The sequence below is a fragment of the Leptopilina boulardi genome, unplaced genomic scaffold (assembly GCF_019393585.1).
Source record: "Leptopilina boulardi isolate dan_hultmark-lab unplaced genomic scaffold, ZJU_Lbou_2.1 LbouV2_266, whole genome shotgun sequence".
NCBI lineage: Eukaryota > Metazoa > Arthropoda > Insecta > Hymenoptera > Figitidae > Leptopilina > Leptopilina boulardi.
In genome coordinates this window covers 2290731-2312435 of record NW_026137825.1, presented here as the reverse complement: position 1 = coordinate 2312435, position 21705 = coordinate 2290731, and the positions used below count along the sequence as shown (strand labels likewise).

The 21705-nt window shown below is 21.0% G+C and overlaps 1 protein-coding gene across 2 annotated transcripts; it reads left to right on the top strand.

Moving 5' to 3' along the window:
• Nucleotides 1-357: 357 nt before the first annotated feature.
• Nucleotides 358-19759, top strand: LOC127281337 (kinesin-like protein KIF2A). 2 transcript variants are annotated; one of them, XM_051305009.1, is made up of 12 exons: nt 358-1011; nt 2607-2701; nt 5268-5372; nt 6267-6386; nt 8687-8717; nt 9560-10004; nt 10233-10806; nt 14952-15201; nt 15416-15570; nt 15659-15874; nt 16116-16290; nt 19565-19759. In XM_051305009.1, the coding sequence occupies exons 1-12, from the start codon at nt 954-956 to the stop codon at nt 19714-19716; spliced, it is 2376 nt and encodes a 791-aa protein (XP_051160966.1). In that variant the 5' UTR covers nt 358-953; the 3' UTR covers nt 19717-19759. The 2 variants fall into 2 exon arrangements, with proteins under 2 accessions (XP_051160966.1, XP_051160967.1); XM_051305010.1 differs by lacking the exon at nt 6267-6386 and having other exon boundaries at nt 359-1011.
• The last annotated feature ends 1946 nt before the right edge of the window (nt 19760-21705 follow it).

Here is a 21705-nt window from a genome sequence, read left to right as displayed (position 1 = left end):
TTTAAAATCTGTATATAGAAAAAGTCAATTTTTCATACAAAATCAATCATTTTTTAATAATTAATTTCGAATTTGAATTCTTTTGTCCAAAACCAACATATCTTCTGTTCTTGTCTTCCCCACGTGTTGTCATAGAAACATATGCATTGGACAAGAACAATAGAATTTTGGACAATTGATATCGATATCTTTATTAAAACCTTTATCAGAGATGTCACATATGAGACGTTTCTCTTTAAGAAAATTCTTATTTACCGCGCAAACAAAACGTGTGATCGTAGCATTATAACTGCAATCACGTAATATTTTATTGAAGAAAGTCCTTTATTAGGCGCCAGAAAAAATTAAGATTAGGTAAATCATACCTCAATTTGTTCCGTGTTATAGTGTCATGTATTTGAATTTTGATCGTTTCTGTTTCTATTGTATTAAAAGGAATTTTGTCACTTGGTATATATATAATTATTAATTTTACACTCTGCCTAAGAATTTTTTCTGTTTCAATTTTATCTATAATAGAAAATAGAAATCCAAGTGACAACGCGATTATGCCTTGTGTGTGATGCATTAACTGTCGATCTTGAATTTTTGTATATGGAGGTCGTCGTCTCAAAACTGCTTTGAATGTCATTCTTGAATGGCGAACACTTAACTTAACCGTCAAAAAAAAAAAAAAAAAAAGCAGCTGCTCTTATCGAGCCAAAAAGTTTCGCATATCAAAAACGTTTTTGTTGTCAGTGTTTATACAATTGATAGTCGTGAAATTTTTATTTAAAAAAAAATATTTAGACAAATACCTTTCATAGAAAAGAAAAAAAAATTGGATTAGTGTGGTGCGCGCGTGTATATACGAGAGAATTGTCAATCTCTTCTCCCATAATTATTTCTCGATTATATGGTGCTTTGTACTTAAAAAAAAAAAAAAATTGTACAGAAAAAAGAGGAAATTAATCATGGAAGGAGTTTGTAACATTGAAACTGGGACCAGTATAAACATCAAGCGAACTGATGGTAAGTCTATATACCTAACCCTTTTTTTTTCCTTTTTTTGCAAATTAGAATTATTCACAAAATGAAATTTTTTTGAAAAAAAAAATGTTTATTTTTATTTTCCTAATACAAAAAATTATTGTCATTTGGAGAGAAAAAAGAATTCGCCATTATGTTATTTCGTGAAATAAATTTCTAAATGGCGGGTTTGAAAAACACTTGGATGAATATAAATACGTGGGCTAAGTACTCCATTATTGTACGCTCTCGGTTTTAACCGGTTTTTTTTTCTCTCCTATTTGACGCACCTTGAATGAATAAACTTGCCATATTTGGAACGTTTAGATAAATCATATTTTTGAGACGATTAATTTACTTCTTTTGCTATTAGGAGACAATTATTTATATTTTTATGAGAAAAATTTTTTATATTTGCGCGAAAAATATTCCCTCTTCTTTTTTTTTTTTTTTGATAATGTAATGTTTTTTTATTTTCTATTTGAAAATATTTAGAAATTATTAAAATCTTTAAATGTCAAAATTTTACTTAATTTTTTTTATTATAAATTTTATATTATTTTGAATTTGTTTTTTTTTATTTTAATAATTACTACTAGTTGGGAAAATATTTATAATTTTACGTAAATTTAAAAAAAAAAAAAAAATTGCAAAATAATCAAAATCAAAATCATTCATCAAAATTTTATTTAATTAATTTTTTTATTATAAATTTTATATTATTTTGAATTTGTTTTTTTTTATTTTAATAATTACTAATAGTTGGGAAAAATTTATAATTTTAGGTAAATTTTTCCAAAAAAAAAAAAAAAATTGCAAAATAATTAATATAATTTTAAAATACGAAAAATTTAATTTAATTACTCTACGTATTTTTGTTGAAATAAAAATTTAATTAAATTATGATATAGTATATTTATAAAAAAAAATAATAATAGAATTAAATAAAAATTTCTTTTAAAATAAAATTTAAAACAAAACAGCAAAGAAAGACAAATAATATTTGCGAAAATAATAAATTATTTAAATATATTTTTCAAAAAATCATATAAACCAATAAAAAAAATTGAAAATTTATAAAATTAAATATTCTAATTAAAATAAGTATTTATTTTTTATTTATTAATATTATTTTATTATTAATTTATTAAAATCTAAAATCGAATCAGAATTTATTATTTATAAGCTACCTTGTATGGATATGCAATAAGAAGGTAAAAACCGAATAAATTTTATCATTATGGAAACTCAAAAATGCCCTTGAAAAAAAAAAAAAAGTAGCCCAACAATATATTACTGCTGAGATAGAAAGAAAGAGACGCGATGATACTTACTAAAGTCTGATCGCGCGCGGACGATACCGTATATGGAATTATGGACATTATCCAATACACACGTGTATTTATACATATATATATATATATAATGTTTTGAGGTTTCTCTGTTTATATTAAATTTGTTTAAACATTTATTTTTACAAACTGCTCTTAAAGATGTTTCAAATTATTATTATTTTTTTTTTGGGACAAAGAACACTCACCCTATTTTATTTAAAAATTAATTGTTTATTTAAAAAAACATTTTTTTTTTTTTTGCAGGACGTATTCATTCCGCTATAGTTTCTGGTGTTAATTGGGACATGAGGAGTGTCACTGTTGAATGGTTTGAAAGAGGAGAAACCAAGGGGAAGGAGGTGAAAAATTTTATTTTAATTAATAAATTAGTTAATTAAAAAAAAAAAAAATTAATAAATAGTTATATAATAAATATAATAATAATTGTCGAAAATTAATTAGAAATATTCCAAGTAGAATATAAGTAAAATTCAATTTTTATTAATAAGAGAAAAAAATTTTTATAAAAATTTACAAAAGAAAAATTTATAAAAAAAAAAAAATAAGCCTACAAAATATTTTATTTTTCTTTCAAAAACTGAATAATGAACAAAATTTAATTAAAACATGTTATTTTTATATTTTCAGGCCTCGGATTATACGACTTTTTCGACTATTTCCGAATTTTTTCGATTTATTTTAATAAAATACGACTATTTCGACTTTTTTTTTACATTTTAAAAAAAAAAAAATATTTTTAATAAAATATAGTTTTTTTTTAGTATAAAATGCAGATCTTCATCATATATTTTTTAATTTCAATTATTTAACAAATTTTTAACTAAAATTCTTCACAAAATTAATTATTTTTAATAATTTTAATGAAATTCATCACAAATTCAATTATTTCAAAAATATTTTTGAATTAAAATTTTTATAAAATTTAACAATTGTTTATAATTTAAAAAAAAAATATTAAATAAAATTACCAAACATTTTTAATTCAAAATCAAAAAATCAATTTAAAATCAAATAAAATTCAATTATTTTAAAAATTTTCAATTTAAAATCTTTTAAAATTCAATTATTTTCAAAATTTTCAATTTAAAATCAAATAAAATTCAATTGTTACCCAAAATGTCAATTCAAAATCAATTAAAATTAAATAATTGTCAAAAAATTTCAATTCAAAATTAATTAATTATCAAAATTTTCAATCAAAAATCAACTAAAGTTGAATTATTATCAAAAATTTCAATTATAATTCAATTATTTTCAAAAATTTTAATGTAAAAGCTTCTAAAATTTAATTATTATCAAAATTTCCAATCCAAAATCAACTAAAATTCAATTATTACTCGAAATTTCAATTCAAAATCAAAGAAAATTCAATTATTACCCAAATTTTTATATTTAAAATCTTTTAAAATTCAATTATATTAAAAATTTTCAATTTAAAATCAAATAAAATTTAATTATTACCAAAAATGTCAATTCAAAATCAATTAAAATTAAATAATTATCAAAAATTTCAATTCAAAATTAATTATTATCAAAATTTTCAATCAAAAATCAACTAAAATTGAATTATTATCAAAAATTTGAATGTAAAAGCTTCTAAAATTTAATTATTTTCCAAATTTTCAATTCAAAATCAAATAAAATTCAATTATTTTCTAAAATTTCAATTCAAAATCAACTAAAATTCAATTATTACCCAAAATTTCAATTCTAATTTAATTATTATGAAAATCAACTAAAATTAAATTATTATCCAAAATTACAATTATAATTAAATTATTTTCAAAAATTTTAATTTAAAATCTTTTAAAATTCAATTATTTTCCAAATTTTCAATTCAAAATCAAATAAAATTCAATTATTTTCTAAAATTTCAATTCAAAATCAACTGAAATTCAATTATTACCCAAAATTTCAATTCAAAATTAATTATTACATGAAAATTTTCAATCAAATATCAACTTAAATTAAATTATTATCCAAAATTTCAATTATAATTAAATTATTTTCAAAAATTTGAATTTAAAAGCTTCTAAAATTTAATTTTTATCAAAATTTTCAATCAAAAATCAACTAAAATTCAATTATTATCTAAAATTTTAATTATAATTCAATTATTTTCAAAAATTTGAATTGAAAAGCTTCTAAAATTTTACAGCGAAATTTTTTTTTCATATTTAACAATTTTAATTATAACTCTAAGGAAAATTAAATTATTTTTATAATATTCTTTGAAAATTCAACTATTTGAAACCATTTTTCAATGAAAAATGATTTTCAAATTATTCTATTTTTGTCCCCAATTTCTAATAAATTTTTTAGTGAAATCATCAAAAAAAATTTTAATTAAAAATCACTTGAAGTTCAATTAATTTCAAAAATCTCAATTGTAAATCTTTGAAAATTCAATTACATTTAAAAAAAATGTTATCTAAAATTATTTGAAAAATTATTTTTTACTTCTGTAAAATTTAATTATTGTCTGAAAATTAACAAAATCTTTTGAAATTCAATTATTTCTAAAAATTTCAACGCTTTAACTATTTCAAAAGTATTATTATTTAAAAAAAAAAAAAAATTTATTTAAATATCTGTAAAATATTTTTGTTAAAATAAAAAAATCGACTTTTTCGACTTTTTTTTTGAATATAAATCGATTAAAACGACTTTTTTTTGTGCCTTTAAGTCGATCCGAGGCCAGTATTTTATAAAATATGAATTTTATTTACAATTTTATTATTTCGAATATATAGAATTTAGTAATCAAATTGTTATTGCTACAAATTTTTCTTTTCTCGAAATTTTTCGTATTTTATAGATTCTATTTTATTTAATTCATTTTATTTGCCTTTGTAATATTTTTGAATATTTTAATTAATCATTTTCGTAATAAATTTATTACAGGTGGAGATTGATACAATTCTTGCTCTTAATCCAGATTTGAATGCAAAAAATATGGCCCCACCTGCTCAGGTCAATGATTATATGTTGGCAACATCAAGAGCAAGGGTAAGAAAAATTTTTTAAAATATTTTCCAAAAAAAAAAAAAAAAATTCCGCTATTTATAAAATTATTTTTTTTTTCATAAATTCCTTATAATATTTAATAAGAAATTTTAAAATAATTTTCTCTGTCTTGATTTTAAAAAATTTACAAAAATTGAAAATTTTCATTTGAAATTATTTTTTAAAAACAATGATTTTAAGTTTTAATAAATTTTTTCAATAATAATTATGCATACATTTTTTTTCTGACAACAATAAGAGATTCATATATATATATATATATTTGGGTATTCAATTTATCGACGATAGAAATTTATTTACTGGTCGTCTTGACTACGCTTCTAACCTCTTTGTTATTTTTTTTTTAAAATACAACAAAGATTAAAGAATGTGTGCACATTTTATCAAATTTTTTGGATTTAACAATATGTTTCAGTATTTGTTTGTTTTTGAGGTAAAAAAAAATTTCACTTTTTTTTTTTCTTTTTTTAATAATATACACACAAAAGAAAAAAAATTCACTTTCTTTTGTAAATAAATGTGAATAAGAAAACGAACATAATTTTTCACAATTTTATATTCACACAAAAGGGTGTGAAAATTATTTCTCACTTAAAATTAGAAAAAAAAAATGATAATTTCTTGTTAATTAAAAAGAAAAGTTATATTTGTTTAATCATGCAAAATCTATTTATAAAAAAAAAAAATTATTTATTTTTACTAACCTATATATACAAAAATATATCTTCTCTGCATGGACGCTGCTTTTGTTACCAATAACAATAATTGTGGATCAATCTTGAAATGGACGAAATTGACAATAAAAAAAAAAATAAATAAAAAAAAAAAATTACGCTTTTTCTAACTGTAATACTAACAAACAAACAAAAAAAAAAGGACTCTTCTGATGAAGACAATGACGACGATGGTCTCGATGATTTGGAAAATCAAGAGGAAATTACTAGAAATGGACTGACTTCTGCAACGCTTCCTGTACGAGTCACGTCTCGACTTTCGGTAAACGCGTCTATTAAATACCTAATCCTTTTTTTTCTCCTTGATTAAAAAATAATTATTATTTATAATTTTTATTTTTAATCACAAATTTATTTTTCTTTCTCATATATAGAATAGATATTGCAAAGATTAAACAAACATTTTTTTTTTGTTTTTTTTTTTACAGGCCTCGGATTACACGACTTTTTCGACTTTAACCGACTTTTTTTAAAAAATACGACTTTTTTCGACTTATTTTAATAAAATGCGACTTTTTACAAAATTTTAAAACAAAATACGTTTTTTTTTAAAGATACAATGCAAATCTTCTTTAAATCTTCTTTATTTCAATTATTTAACAAATTTTTAACTAAAATTCTTCACTAAATTAATTATTTTTTAAAATTTTAATGAAATTCTTCACAAATTCAATTATCTTTAACTATTTTTGAATTAAAATTTTTATGAAATTTAATAATTGTTTATAATTTAAAAAAAAAAAATTAGCAAATAAAATAACAAAAAATGTTTAATTCAAAATCATTTGAAATTAAATTATTTGCAAAAATTTTAATTATTTTTAATAATTTTTTTATAATATTCTTCGAAAATTCAATTATCTGAAAGCATTTTGCAAATGAAAAAAATTTGAAAGTTCAATTTTTGTGTGTAATTTCTAATAAATTCTTCAGTTATTTTCAAAAATTTCAATAGAAATTCAATTATTTTCAAAATTTTAAATTCAAAATCAACTAAAATTCAATTATTTTCCAACGTTTCAATTCAAAATCAGTTAAAAATTCACTTATTTTCCAATATTTCGATTGAAATTACATTATTTTCAAAATTTTCAATTAAAATCAACTAAAATTCATTTACTTTCAAAAATTTTAATTCAAAATCAACTAAAATTCAATTATTTTCAAAAATTTCAATTCAAAATCAATTGAAATTTAATTATTTTAAAAAATTTCAATTTAAAAGCTTCTAAAATTTAATTATTTCTAAAAATGTCCATCTAAAATTTTTTGAAATTTAATAATTTCAATTATAACTCTCGTGAAATCAAATTATTTCTAATGATTTTTATAATATTCTTCGAAAATTCAACTATCTGAAACCATTTTTCACTTAAAAAGTTTTCAAATTATTGTATTTTTGTCTGCAATTTCTAATAAATTTTTTAGTAACAGAAACCATAAAAAATTTTAAATTAAAAATCACTTGAAATTCAATTTATTTCAAAAATCGAAATTGTAAATCTTTTGAAAATTCAATTACTTTTTGAAAATGTTATCTATAAAATTATATTTAATAAATTATTTTTAGTTTTGTAAAATTTAATTATTGTCTGAAAATTAACCAAATCTTTTGAAATTCAATCATTTCTAAAAATTTCAACTTTAACTCTTACAAAATTATTATTATTTAAAAAAAAAAAAATTTTTTAATAAAAAATCTGTAAAACTTGATTAAGTTTTTTGCCTGAAATTATTTTGATCATCAAAACTAAAAAAAAAACTATGACAAAATTTGTAATTCGAATAAATTGCTTAAATCAGACTTCAACAAATTATAAAAATGTTACATCAAGAATTTTTTTTGGAAATTTGTTCTACTTAAATAAAATTTTGAAAATTTGTCTTACAAATTTAATTGTGAAATATTGGAAATAACATTTCTTGATATAATTTTTATAGTATTATTCTCATTACAGAATTAATAAAATGAATTTAATTAACATTAGTTATTTAAAGTAAAAAATATTCATTAACCAATTCAATTTTGTTAAAATAAAAAAAATTGACTTTTTCGACAAATTTTTTTGGAATATAAATCGACTAAAACGACTTTTTTTGTGCCTTAAAGTCGATCCGACGCCTGTTTTTATTTCGCCAAATATCTATTTTTGTTCATTTTTTTAAAAAATAATTTTCCCCAATCATACTTTTCTTTCATATTATTTATATCCTAATGAATTCAGTGTGAAAATTTTTGAAATACGCCAAAAAAACAAAAAATAGGAAGAAACAATATAGAAAAGAAGAAAACGTCGAAGAAAAAAAGGAAGATGAAGCAAAAGGAAAGGAAAAATTTCCCTTTTTTTTTTTTTTTTTTTAAACTTCTACCATTAAATATGTTTCGTTAAAAAAAAAAGTTTTACATTATAAATACTAACAAACGTAATAACTAATATAACAATTACATCCTGCCCTTAGAAACAAAAAAAGGAAATAATTTTTTTTTGTCTTAGAAAAAAAAAATTTATATTTTTCATTTGAAATACAATTTAATAAATTAATTTTTATTTTATTTTTCAGCACTCAACAAGGGCCAGTATCTCTGTGAAAGGTATTGTTTTTTTTCTGCAAAAAAAAAAGAAAATAATTTTTTTTTAAACATTTAAATTTAAATATTTGTATTTTTACTAATCATTTTTTTTTAATATAAATTTTTTCCAATTATTATTCTATTTAAATGATTTTTTCCATCTAAAAATCGGAGATTAAAAAAAAAAAATTAATTTTATTTTTCTAATTTTCAATTTGATTTACCATTTAAAATTTTTGCGAAAATTTTTTCTTTGTGTAAACTTAATATCGCATTGAATTTTCTGAGTCACTTAGTTTGTCAATATTCATATATATATATACATACCACCCATAAAAGTAACAAGGGCAAGAACCTCAAGAAGCACATGACGATAGTAGTAAAGCTCCTGCTGCAGTTATTCCATTCGTGTCCTTTATGAATTTTATTATAAAAAAAATGATCGTTTTTTAAAGTAATTTTTAATAAATATTAATAATACCTCTTTAATATCAGTGAAAAAATTTGTTTTTAAAAAAAAAAAAAAAATTGTTAAAAGTGGAAAAATAAAAATATTTTAAATATAAATTTACATATAAATTTCAATGAAGTATTTTTTGAGATGTTGCTGTTTTAGAAAACAGAATTCAATAATTGATCATCAAAAAGAGGGATGGGGGGTAAAAAATTCATTTCAATGGAATGAAAGTGGTAATAGGGGTTTTTTTATATATAAAAAAAGAATATTTAATAATAAAAATTATATAAAAAAAGAATATTTAATAATAAAAATAATATAAAAAAAAGAATATTTAATAATAAAAATAATATAAAAAAAAATAATAATAATAAATAAATTCTAATTCCTTTTTTTTTCTTTACAGCTGGAATAAATAGAAGTAGACAACAGCAGCAGGCAAGTCGTCCAACAAATATAATGCCTCATGCTACAAATGGACATGGTGAAACGATATCGAATTTAACGGGTCGTCGAGAAATGGAAAATATACCACCAACACCAACAACAAATCCAACATTTAATGTTTCTAATGCAGCATTAAAACAGCAGAAAAAAAATCAACAACAACAAGCTCAACAACAGCAGCAACAACAACAACAGCAGCAGCAGCAACAACAGCAAACACAACAATTATCACAGGCTTTAGAAAATGGTAGAAATAGAAGATCAAATGTTGTTAAAGAAGTTGAGAGACTTAAGAAAAATCGAGAGGAAAGGAGACAACGACAAGCTGAACTTAAAGAGGAAAAAGAAGCACTTATGAATTTAGATGCTGGCAATCCTAATTGGGAATTTTTAGCTATGATCAGGTTTGTCAATTATGCAAAATTTTTTGTAATTTTACAATTTTTCTTTATTAATTTTAATTTTTAAAAATATCTTATTATAAAAAAATAAAATATTCTTATTATAAAAAAAGGGAAAAAAAATAAAAAAAATATTCTTTTTATAAAACAAGGGAAAAAAATAAAATATTCTTTTTATAAAAAAAGGGGAAAAAAAATAAAATAAAAAATTTTTTCTTTTTTTCACTTTAGAGAATACCAAAACAGTATAGACTTTAGACCATTGCGTGAGACAGATACTGTTGAGGATCATCAAATAACAGTGTGCGTGAGAAAAAGACCATTAAATAAAAAAGAACAAAATCGTAAGGAAGTTGACGTGATAAGTGTACCAAGTAAAGATCAAATAGTTGTACATGAACCAAAAGCAAAAGTTGATTTAACAAAATATCTTGAAAATCAATTATTTAGATTTGATTATGCATTCGATGAGACATGTACAAATGAAGTTGTTTATAAATATACAGCAAAACCACTTGTACAAACAATATTTGAAGGTGGTATGGCAACATGTTTTGCATATGGACAAACTGGTAGTGGAAAAACACATACAATGGGCGGTGATTTTAATGGTAAAACGCAAGATTGTAAAAAAGGAATTTACGCAATGGTTACAAAGGATGTTTTTAAATATCTTAAATCACCAAAATATCGGCCACTTAATTTAGTAATATCGGCAAGTTTCTTTGAAATTTATTCGGGCAAAGTATTTGATTTATTGGCTGATAAGGAAAAATTGAGAGTTCTCGAAGATGGAAAACAACAGGTAATAGCTTTTTTTTATTAATTAAATTTGATAATTTTTAATCTAATCAAAAATTTTATTATTATTTTTCGACTTTTTTTGTGCCTTAATGTTGATTTATTTATTAATTTTATTTATTTATTTTTTTTTTTGTTAATAATAATTACATATAATAATCGTGAATATCTTTCGTTCATTCTGTCCACACCTGAAGTTAGTATTTGTTATAGGTCTTTTGTTTTTTTTTTAAATGTGTTGTTTGACATTATTTTGTGTTGGTTAAAATTTTTCAATGTTTTTTTTTTTTTTGACATTGTCATTTGTGCGGTCGTATTTTTGTGATTTTAATTATTAAAAATTATAAAATTATTAGATTCGTGCAAATAATAAAATAATAAATTAAATATTAAATACCCGTGTGGAAAAGTGATGTGGGCCCCCAGCGGGGGCCCTTATGGATCGCCCTCATGCCATGAGGGCCGCATATGGATGATCCATAGGGGCCCCTCATGGAAACGACATGCTCATCGATGAGGGCGCCCGCATGGGCGATCCATGAGGGTGCCCCTACGGGCGCCCTTATGGGCCCTCACGTTTGCCCTCATCTTGCCCTCAAGTTTGCCATAATGTTTTTTAATCAATAATATTAATAATAAAAGTTAATTAATAATAAATAAGCTTAAGTTATGAATAAATAACATATTTATTTAATAATTATTCAATTTTAAATTAAATTCTTACTCAAATTCAATTTATTAATTAACGTTCTAATTAATTAACTGTCGGATATAATTAAAAGTAATAATAAATTAATTAATTAAAAAATTAAAAAATATTTAATTTATGCATACTATTAACGGATATTTTCATTTTTCAATTAATTCATACATAGAATTAATGATTAAACGCAAACCTGAGAAATAAATAAATCTAACGCATGGGGGGAATCGAACCTACGACCTACGGACTATGAGTCTAACGCTTTACCAACTACGCTACGTACGCTACTTCAAAACGAATGCTAACTTCTTGATGCTATTTAAACTTCAAAAATACCTAACAAAGAAAAGTGCTTAACATCATTTAGTTAAAGTTAAGATATTAAATTATATTTTCCAATCAAATGCAATTTATAAAATATAATTAATTATATGCTTTATGATTATTATCATGAATCATCTCAGGCGAATTTTCAAAAAAGTGTAAATATATTTTTATTAAAAACGCGTTTTTCGTTGTTTTAAATCATTGGAAACATTCATTTTTTGTTGATAAAAAAATATTTGATTTTTGGACTTAGAAAATTTTGCTAATCGATCATGAGGGCGATCCATGCGGGCCCCTACGGTGGCCCTCATCTATTTTGCCATAAGTGTGAGTGTTATTTTCAAAAAAGTGTAAATATATTTTTATTAAAAACGCGTTTTTCGTGGTTCTGAATCATTATAAACATTAATTTTTTGGTGATAAAAAAATATTTGATTTTTGGACTTAGAAAATTTTGCTAATCGATCATGAGGGCGATCCATGCGGGGCCCCTACGGTGCCCCTCATGGATTCGCCATATGGATCAGCCCTCATGGGCCCCCGCCGGGGGCCCCGAACTCTTGAGGGCAAGATCGTGGCTTTTTCCACACGGGTACCTAATGAAAAATAAAATTAAAATAAATTATATAATAAAAAATAAAATTAAATATAAAATAACAAATTAAAAAAATTATAAAAATTCTTTTTAAATCATTCTTTGTAATAAAAATACAAACAAATAATAATTATTTAATAAAATATTATTTAGAATTTATCACTCAGCAGCATTAAATAATAAACATGATGATATATCGATCACTCCGAGTCAGAATTAAAATGAATAAAAAAAAACTATTCTTTACGTTTAAACGACACAGTCGTCCTTTTCAGAAACTGAAATTTTTATTATAAATATAAGATACAAAATTAAAAAAATTTTATTTCATAAACAATTATTAAATAAATTTTACCTAAAGATAGTTAACATTTTTTTTTTTTTTTTTAGAAAATGTAAACTAAGTAATTAAAAAAAATTTAGAAATGATAAAATGTTTAAAGAACGTCATTGAATTGACGTCTAATAATTATTTAAATTTTAAATTCGACGAAATTAAAAAAAAAACTGTAAAATAAAAATTTATTTAATTAACAATTTTCTATGATAGAAATTCGATTAATTGGATTTTTTTTTTAAATAATATAATTCAGAAAATTAGAAATTCGTCTGAAGAAAGTCTTCAAATAATCAAATAATTATTATTTGAATCAATTAAATGGTATTTATTTTAAATACAGAAATTATTTAGTTCAAATACAATGTATATAATTCAAATAAAAATTATTTGGCACAAATAAATATTTATTTGATAATAGTTAAGTAATCGAGTGTTTAAAAAAAAATACTAAAATATTAAATAAAATAAAAATAATAATATTAAAATAATAATAATAATAAATACCTATTTAATTCAAATAAAAATAATTTGGTTCAAATAAATATTTATTTTTGCCAAAGTTGAATAATTGTGTAAGAAAATAATTGAATTTTACTTGATTTTGTATTGAAATTTTTAAAAATAATTGAATTTTCATTGATTTTGAATTTAAATTTTGGGAAATAATTGAATTTTAATTGAAATTTTCGATAATAATTTAATTTAAGTTCATTTTTAATTGAAAATTTCGATAATTAATTTTGAATAGAAATTTTAAAAAATAATTGAATTTTATTTTATTTTAAATTGAAAACTTGGTAAATAATTGAATTTTAAATTAAAAATTTGAAAATAATTTAATTTTAGTTGTTTGTTAATTGAAAATTTGAAAATAATTAATTTTAGTTGATTGCTGATTGAAAATTTTGATAATAATTAATTTTGACTCGAAATTTTGGAAAATAATTAAATTTTAATTAAAATTTTGGATAATAATTTAATTTAAGTTGATTTTGGATTAAAATTTCGGGTAATAATTGAATTTTAATTGAAATTTTTTATAATTATTTAATTTAAGTTCATTTTTAATTGAAAATTTCGATAATTAATTTTGAATAGAAATTTTAAAAAATACCGTAAAATGGGGTAAAGTCGGCGTTTGCGGGTAAAGTCGGCCGGCGCTTTAAACACTTAAATATTGTATTTCATTTATTAATTTACATTAATTCTAACTACATTTTTAATAAAACTCGGATTTCTTCTGGAAAAAAGTAATAGTTAAACTTTAAAATGATTTAAAGCGCCAGCCGACTTTACCCCCAAACGCCGACTATACCCCATTTTACGGTAATTGAATTTTATTTTATTTTAAATTGAAAACTTGGTAAATAATTGAATTTTAAATTAAAAATTTGAAAATAATTAATTTCAGTTGATTGCTGATTGAAAATTTTGATAATAATTAATTTTGACTCGAAATTTTGGAAAATAATTAAATTTTAATTGAAATTTTGGATAATAATTTAATTTAAGTTGATTTTGGATTAAAATTTTGGGTAATAATTGAATTTTAATTGAAATTTTCTATAATAATTTAATTTAAGTTCATTTTTAATTGAAAATTTCGATAATTAATTTTGAATAAAAATTTTAAAAAATAATTGAATTTTATTTCATTTTAAATTGAAAACTTGGTAAATAATTGAATTTTAAATTGAAAATTTTGAAAATAATTTAATTTTAGTTGATTGAAAATTTTGATAATAATTAATTTTAGTTGATTGTTGATTGAAAATTTTGATAAAAATTAATTTTGACTCGATATTTTGGAAAATAATTGAATTTTAATTGAAATTTTTGATAATAATTTAATTTAAGTTGATGTTGAATTAAAATTTCGGGTAATAATTGAATTTTATTTTATTTTAAATTGAAAACTTGGTAAATAATTGAATTTTAAATTGAAAATTTGGAAAATAATTCAATTTTATATATAATTTAATAACATATAATAATAATTTTCATTATTATCATTTAATATGAAATAATATTTTAATAAATTTAAATTATTATTGATAATATTAATCTTTAATTTCTTTATAACAAACAATTAAAGACTCAATTTGGCGCGCGTTTAATATTGCTAGTAATAGTAATAATAGTAATATTAATAATTATATTAATAATAATAATTGTCTAAAAAAGGTTCAAATAGTTGGTCTAACTGAGAAAGTAGTTGAAACCTGTGACGAAGTTTTAAAACTTATTCAGCATGGAAATAATGCTAGGACAAGTGGACAAACAAGTGCTAATTCAAATTCATCGAGATCACATGCAGTTTTTCAAATAATAGCACGAACTCCAGGAATGCATAAAATTCATGGGAAATTTTCTCTTATTGATTTAGCTGGAAATGAAAGAGGAGCTGATACATCATCCGCAAATAGACAAACAAGTAAAGTTGATTCTTTTTTTTTTTTTTTACACAATTATCCATTTTTGTTCCTTTTTTTTTTTTATTTCCTTAAAAAAGAAAATTATTCTCATATTTCTTAATATTCAAACTTCTCTTCTTTTTTCTCTCTATTTAAAAATAAAAAAATGACAAATAGTTGAATGTAAGAGAAAAAAAAAAAACACAATTAAACTTGAGCTTTATTTTTCAACAGGAATGGAAGGTGCTGAAATCAACAAATCTCTTTTAGCTTTAAAAGAATGTATTCGTGCTTTGGGACGTAAAGGAACACATTTACCATTCCGTGCAAGCAAATTGACACAAGTTCTCAGAGATAGTTTTATTGGTGAAAAATCGAAAACCTGCATGGTTTGTATTTATATATTAAATAAAATAGAGTACAGTAAAAAAAAGAGGTAATGATTTTTGATTAAAATGATTTTTTTTTTTTCAACAGATTGCTATGATTAGTCCGGGTATGAGTTCATGTGAACATTCATTAAATACATTGCGTTATGCAGATCGTGTTAAAGAATTGGCAGCTAATGATCCAACAGAAACGAAAAATTCACCATCCGATGATGATCAACAGAATGAACATAAATTAGAAGAGGATCATACAAATAACAGTGTCTTATCTGATAGTGATTTGGCTCAATTACGATCCCTCAATGTAAGAAAAATAATTAAATTATTAATCTTAAATTACATAAATAAGTTTAAACTGTTAATTTTTTTGTTGCGCTACAAAAAAATTTTTAAATTTGTATAAAAAGAAAATCTGTTAAATTTTAATTCGAAAATTGAATATTGTTCTAAAAAATAATTATTTATTATTATATTATTCATTTATTATTTTCTATTTTTCTTTTTGTTTTGTATGCAAATTTTTATTTTTCTTTTTCTTTTACTAGGAGGGCGAAATCTCTCAAGATTTATATACATTTCATGAAGCAGTATCGGCATTGCAATTACTTGAAGAAGAAGTTTTGGATACACACAAAACCGTTATTGACAGTACCAATACTTTCATAAATGATGCTCATTCTGTATTTTCTGTGACACATGAAGTTGACTACGACCAAGAAGGTAAGTTTTTTAATAAAAATGTTTTTTTTTTCCTTTTTTTTTGCCTTCAAATTTTTTGTGGTTTATTTAATTGTTGCTATGGATATTATTGAAATAACATTCAATATATTCAAAGCCATTTGCGTCTATATTAATTCTAATTTTATACACTTTGTAGGAATAAACTATTTTATTTTCTTTAGGGAAAATATTATTTTTTAAGTTTAGGAAAATTTTCTAAAATATTTAAATTATGAAAATAGATGAAAAATTGAAACAATAATGGGAGAATTTTTTTTTTTTTTAAATTGCAATTTAATCGAAATTAAATTCAAATTAAACGGGACAAAAGGATTTTTAAATTCAAATTCAATTTGGCTAATTATATTAGAAAAAATTGTTTTATTGGTGAATAGTATCAGATGACTCTTTAATGATTTATTATAGATATTCAGAAACTCAGCGACGATTTTGAAAATCTAAAAACCCCTCGATAAACGATTAGTAGGTGAATTTTTTTATCAAAATTTCTAAATTTTTTTTCTACACTAATTTTTTGTTTTCTCTTCTCATGAAAATTTTGTGAGAAATCTCAACTACAAAAAAAATTATTTGCTATAAATTGAAATGCTAAGAAAAAAAAAAAAACTCAAACTCCTTTTAAAATAATTTTTTTTTTTTTATTTAAATTTTCATCGCATCGCGTTTCACAGCAGATTCTGAGGAAATTTCAATTTTCCCCTTGAGAGGAATGAAGACAATGAGCTGTAATAAAAAATTTACTTCAATTAATAATGAAGAAATAGTTGTGAATTCAACATGTAAATTAAATAAAATTTATTGTGACAAAAATTATAATGGAAATATTGAAAATATAATTAATAATAAGGAGAGAATTAAAAAAGAAGCAAATTATAATTGGACATTTAAGAGGAAAATTAACAAGGATGACAATAATTTCAAAGAAATATTGACAAGAAACAAGGGAGAAATTAATGATGAAATATTAGAATTTTATAATGACTTGAGAAAAAATAATAAAGGACAAGATTACATAAATTCAGAAGATTTAAATGGAAGAAGAAAGCAAAACATTCACTTGGTAAATAATAAACTATTCTTAAAGGCAGTGAGAAGAATTTTTTCTAAATTAAATTTATATATATAAAAAAAAACTCTAATTTCACTCTCCTTTTTTTAAACGAAAAAAAAAGAAGATTTTTATCCAATGCTTCTACAACGCTTTTCCAAAGTATATATATATATATTGTTTTAATGAACAAATTTTTCCTTAGAGTGGATCAAACGATTCTTTGGATTATCGAAATATGAAAAAATCGTCTCCATCTAATAAAAATCATCCACTTTTGGAAATAATGCAGAATAAACAAAGGCAAAGAAAACAAATTCTTTCTTTAACGAATAAAATTAAAAATTTGGGCATAAAAAACGATTATCTATCAACAAAATATCGAAATGATAAAGAAGAAAAAGAGGAGAAAAAAAAATTGATAAGAAAAAAAAACATAAAAAATAATTCCATAATGATAATTAAAAATATTATATTGTTTCTTTTATTGCCTGCTTTCTACATCAGCATATTTATTTATATTAAAAATCCATTCGATAAGAAGTCAATTTAGACTTACAATTATTCAATATTGAATACAGAAAATAATTTTTAATTTTAATATTCTTTTTTAAATTCTATTTTAATTTATATAAAGAAGACTTTTATCGTGACGAAGTTTAGAAAGAGACACATGTTAATTAAATGGCAAAACTAATATTAATAAAAAAGTATTATAATAATTAAAAAAGATAAGCATTTTTTGTATTTTTTAATTCTTCTAATAATAAATTAAAAGGAAACATATGCGTTATAAATGAAATATATTTTTCATTATAATTATCGAAAATATAAACGAAAAATTACAGAAGTGAGGCGAAAAAGAACAAAATTCGATTCACCCTACTTGAAGATGAGGTTCTCATTACGTAAACGCCTCATTGAGAGAAAGCAATTTTCAGATGGTACGAATATTATTAATTTTAAGTAATAATAATAATTATATAACGCAAATAATATGAAATTTTCATTTCGAATTTATTTTTTAATATTAATATTCTAAAAAAAAAACATCATAACAAATTGTTTTAGAATATTATTTATATGTACTAATAAATTTTAAAGACGTTCATCTGACACTTATTCATCTTATTGTCTAACTCTTTTCTTGGCGCTTTAAAAAAAAAAATACAATTTTTCCTCTACGATTCAATTTTTCTGTTTTTTGAAAATCAAGAAATTGTATTTTTTCTTTTTTTTTGAATTTTTATTGCTTTATTTCTTTTTTAAGGGAAAATATTTTTCATATTGAACTTTGAAAAAAAAAAAATTTCTGGTGTCGAATTCCAAAAAAAAAAAAAAAATTATCGAATTTCTATAAAAATGTTAAGTAAAATTTTATAGATTTTAAAATTATAACGGAATTTTCATTTAATCGAAAACAAAATAAATATTTAAATGAACAAATTTGTTTTTAGCAAAAATATAAAAATTTATGAAGATAAAAAAAAAATTGAAATTTATCCACGAAAAATTCGTTTTTAATTCTTTTAATCCAAAATGAAAAAAAAAAACTGAAAATACCAACGGTATTAAAATTAAACGAATTATAATTATAATTAAAATTAAAACGAAAAAATACAATTTAAAAAAGTTTAATCGCTTTATAACAAATATATATAATTAACAATTTACAATCACTTGGGGATAAAAACTGTGAAACTTGAAATTACATTTTTCTAGAGTTATAAAATTTACTAACATTTGGAATTTAAATTTGTAATTTCACATTAATGCATAAAATCAGCTTCATAAAATTGATAACAAAAAAAAAAAAAAAAAAAACACAAAAGTAAATGACGAGCAAAATTATAGATTAATTCCTTATTTCTACAAAGTTCATCGCATAGTTCTTATTATTGGGATTTACTAAAAAAAAAAAAAAAAATGGCAATATTTTAAAAAAAAAAAAAAAAAAAAAAAAAATACGTCGGTGAAGTTTACAACGTAAATAAAAAATTTCGCAAAATAATAAATTAAAATAAAATTATTTTACAATAATTAAAAAATAAAGAAAATAAATTATTAAACGTTATAAAAATTTCTTTTCGATAAAAAATTATATAGAAAAATATTTTCTACAAACGTTGTAACTTCATTGACGAAAAATTAAATTAACCCTTTTTTTTTGGCAAAAAAAAAATGAAAAATTCCTTTTTGTTACAGCTTATGCAGAAAAATGGGAACAGCTTTTAATTCAACAAAGAGATAAATTAAATGATGCTTTAGAGCAAGTTAGTCGATTTCGAGGTCAACTTTTGCAGGAAGAACAGATTAGTCAGAAAATGACACGTACGCGCAATACACGTTACAATTAATTTAAAAAAAAAAAAAAAAAAATACACACACATAATTTTTTTTCTCATCAATAGATTTATCATGAATTTGCGTGTTAACTAACAACAACAACAAAAAAGAAGAAGAAATACTTTTTTTGCAATAGTTTCGAATTTAAAAATTCTATTTTATTTTTCTCCTCTTTTGATCGAAAAAAAACACTGACATACATACATTTACATACATTCATGTAATATAAACATACTCAATTTGGAACAAATTTAAAAAAAAAAAATTTAATAATTATTTGAAAATGGAAACATTTTTCAATATAATTTAAATAAAAAAAAAAAAAAAACGAAAAAAGAAAAATGATATTGATTCTTATAGAATCGTGAGAATAAGAAAGAAATTGAAGTAAATTTTCATTTTGATTATAAAAAAAAAAAATTATGAAAAAAGAAAAAACCACTTTTTTTTCCACACTCTTTATGTGTTAGATATAAATAATATATATATAATATAGTATTTTCTCTTTGAAAGAAGAGTTTAAAAATAATAAATCTCTTTAGCATTCTAATTTATTCAATTGAAGTAGATAAGAAAAAGCGCAAAGTGTATGGATAATAAAAAAAGAAAAATTACTTAAAAGCTGCGTAATTTTTATTGAAAAAAAAAAAATTGATATTAACACATTTTCTTGTCATTAATTTAAAACACATTTTTAATTTACAAAATTATGAAATTATGAATGGCTGTATGTATGATGTATGTATATTGTGTGCACTGTTTTTTGAAAAAAAAAAAAAAATTATGAAAAAGTGTATCTTTATCTCTCTCTCTCAAAAAAAAAAAAAATATTGTCTTAATAGAAATAATGTTGGCAACAGTAGAAAGTACACGCATATATCTCTATTCGTATTAAACCAAATAACGACTGATTAAAAAAAAAAAAAAAAAAAAAAAAAAAAAAAAAAAATTAAGAAGATGTGCCACGATGAGTTAAACTCCATTATTTTAAATCGATAAACTAAGTCAACTTTATATATACATATATATATATATATAGAAAGAGAATACATTTAAATTTATACATAAAATATAAAGTTGCAACTTTTTTCCTTTTTACAAATTTTACGTAAGTTTTTAATTTTTTTTTTTAAAATATAAATAATTTAAAATATCATCATCCTGGCAGATGTCCTTAATTATTTCTTAATTATCTTGCGTTTCGTAAAAAAAAAGAAAAAAAAACAGAAAAATAATATTAGAAGAAATGTAAGCATGTGATTTAATAAAAAAAAAAAATATATATATATATATGTCTCCTTATTTATTAAGGAACATAAAAAAAAAGTGCCCTCCCCTTCAAAATAATGTCAAATTTGGCGAACAAATTATTATTACTATAGCTTTTTTCTAATATTGTTTTTGGCGCGCAGAAACTAATAATAAAAAAACCCATTGTTCTGCTGTTATTCAAAAAAAAAAAATTATTATAAAAAGTGTATTTTTTTTTCTATTTTATTATTAATATAAAAAACTTAAATTACAGTCCTCGATGTATTCTATATTTAATTGTTATGGACATTTGTAAAAAAAAACAAAAAAACAAAAAAAAAAAAACAAACAAAAATTTCAATTATAATTCTTTGCAAAAATAAATATTCTGCTTTTATCTTTTTATTTTGTGTCAATTTTCGTTTATTTTTAGATTAAAAAAAAATAAGATCGTAAGATTTAATATTCAATTATTTTTATATTTTTCGAAAATTCAATTATATCTGAAAGTATATTTTTTCAATTAAAAAATTTTGAAATTCAATTTTTTTTTTTTTTTGTTATTTTTAATAAAAATTCTTCATGAAACAGAAATTCAAGAAAAATTTCAATTAAAAAACAATTGAAATTCAATTATTTTCAAAAAAATCTGATTTTAAAATCAAAAATTCAATTATTTTTTCAATTCAATAAAATTTAATTGTCTAAAATTTAAAAAAAAAAATCATTATAATTCAATTTCTAAAAAA

Coding starts and splice junctions, on each gene's coding strand:
- LOC127281337 (XM_051305009.1), top strand. CDS start 954: ATGGAAGGAGTTTGTAACATTGAAACTGGGACCAGTATAAACATCAAG. Junction 6,387..8,686: donor GAGTCACGTCTCGACTTTCG/GTAAACGCGTCT, acceptor TTTATTTTTCAG/CACTCAACAAGGGCCAGTAT. Junction 15,202..15,415: donor ATCCGCAAATAGACAAACAA/GTAAAGTTGATT, acceptor ATTTTTCAACAG/GAATGGAAGGTGCTGAAATC.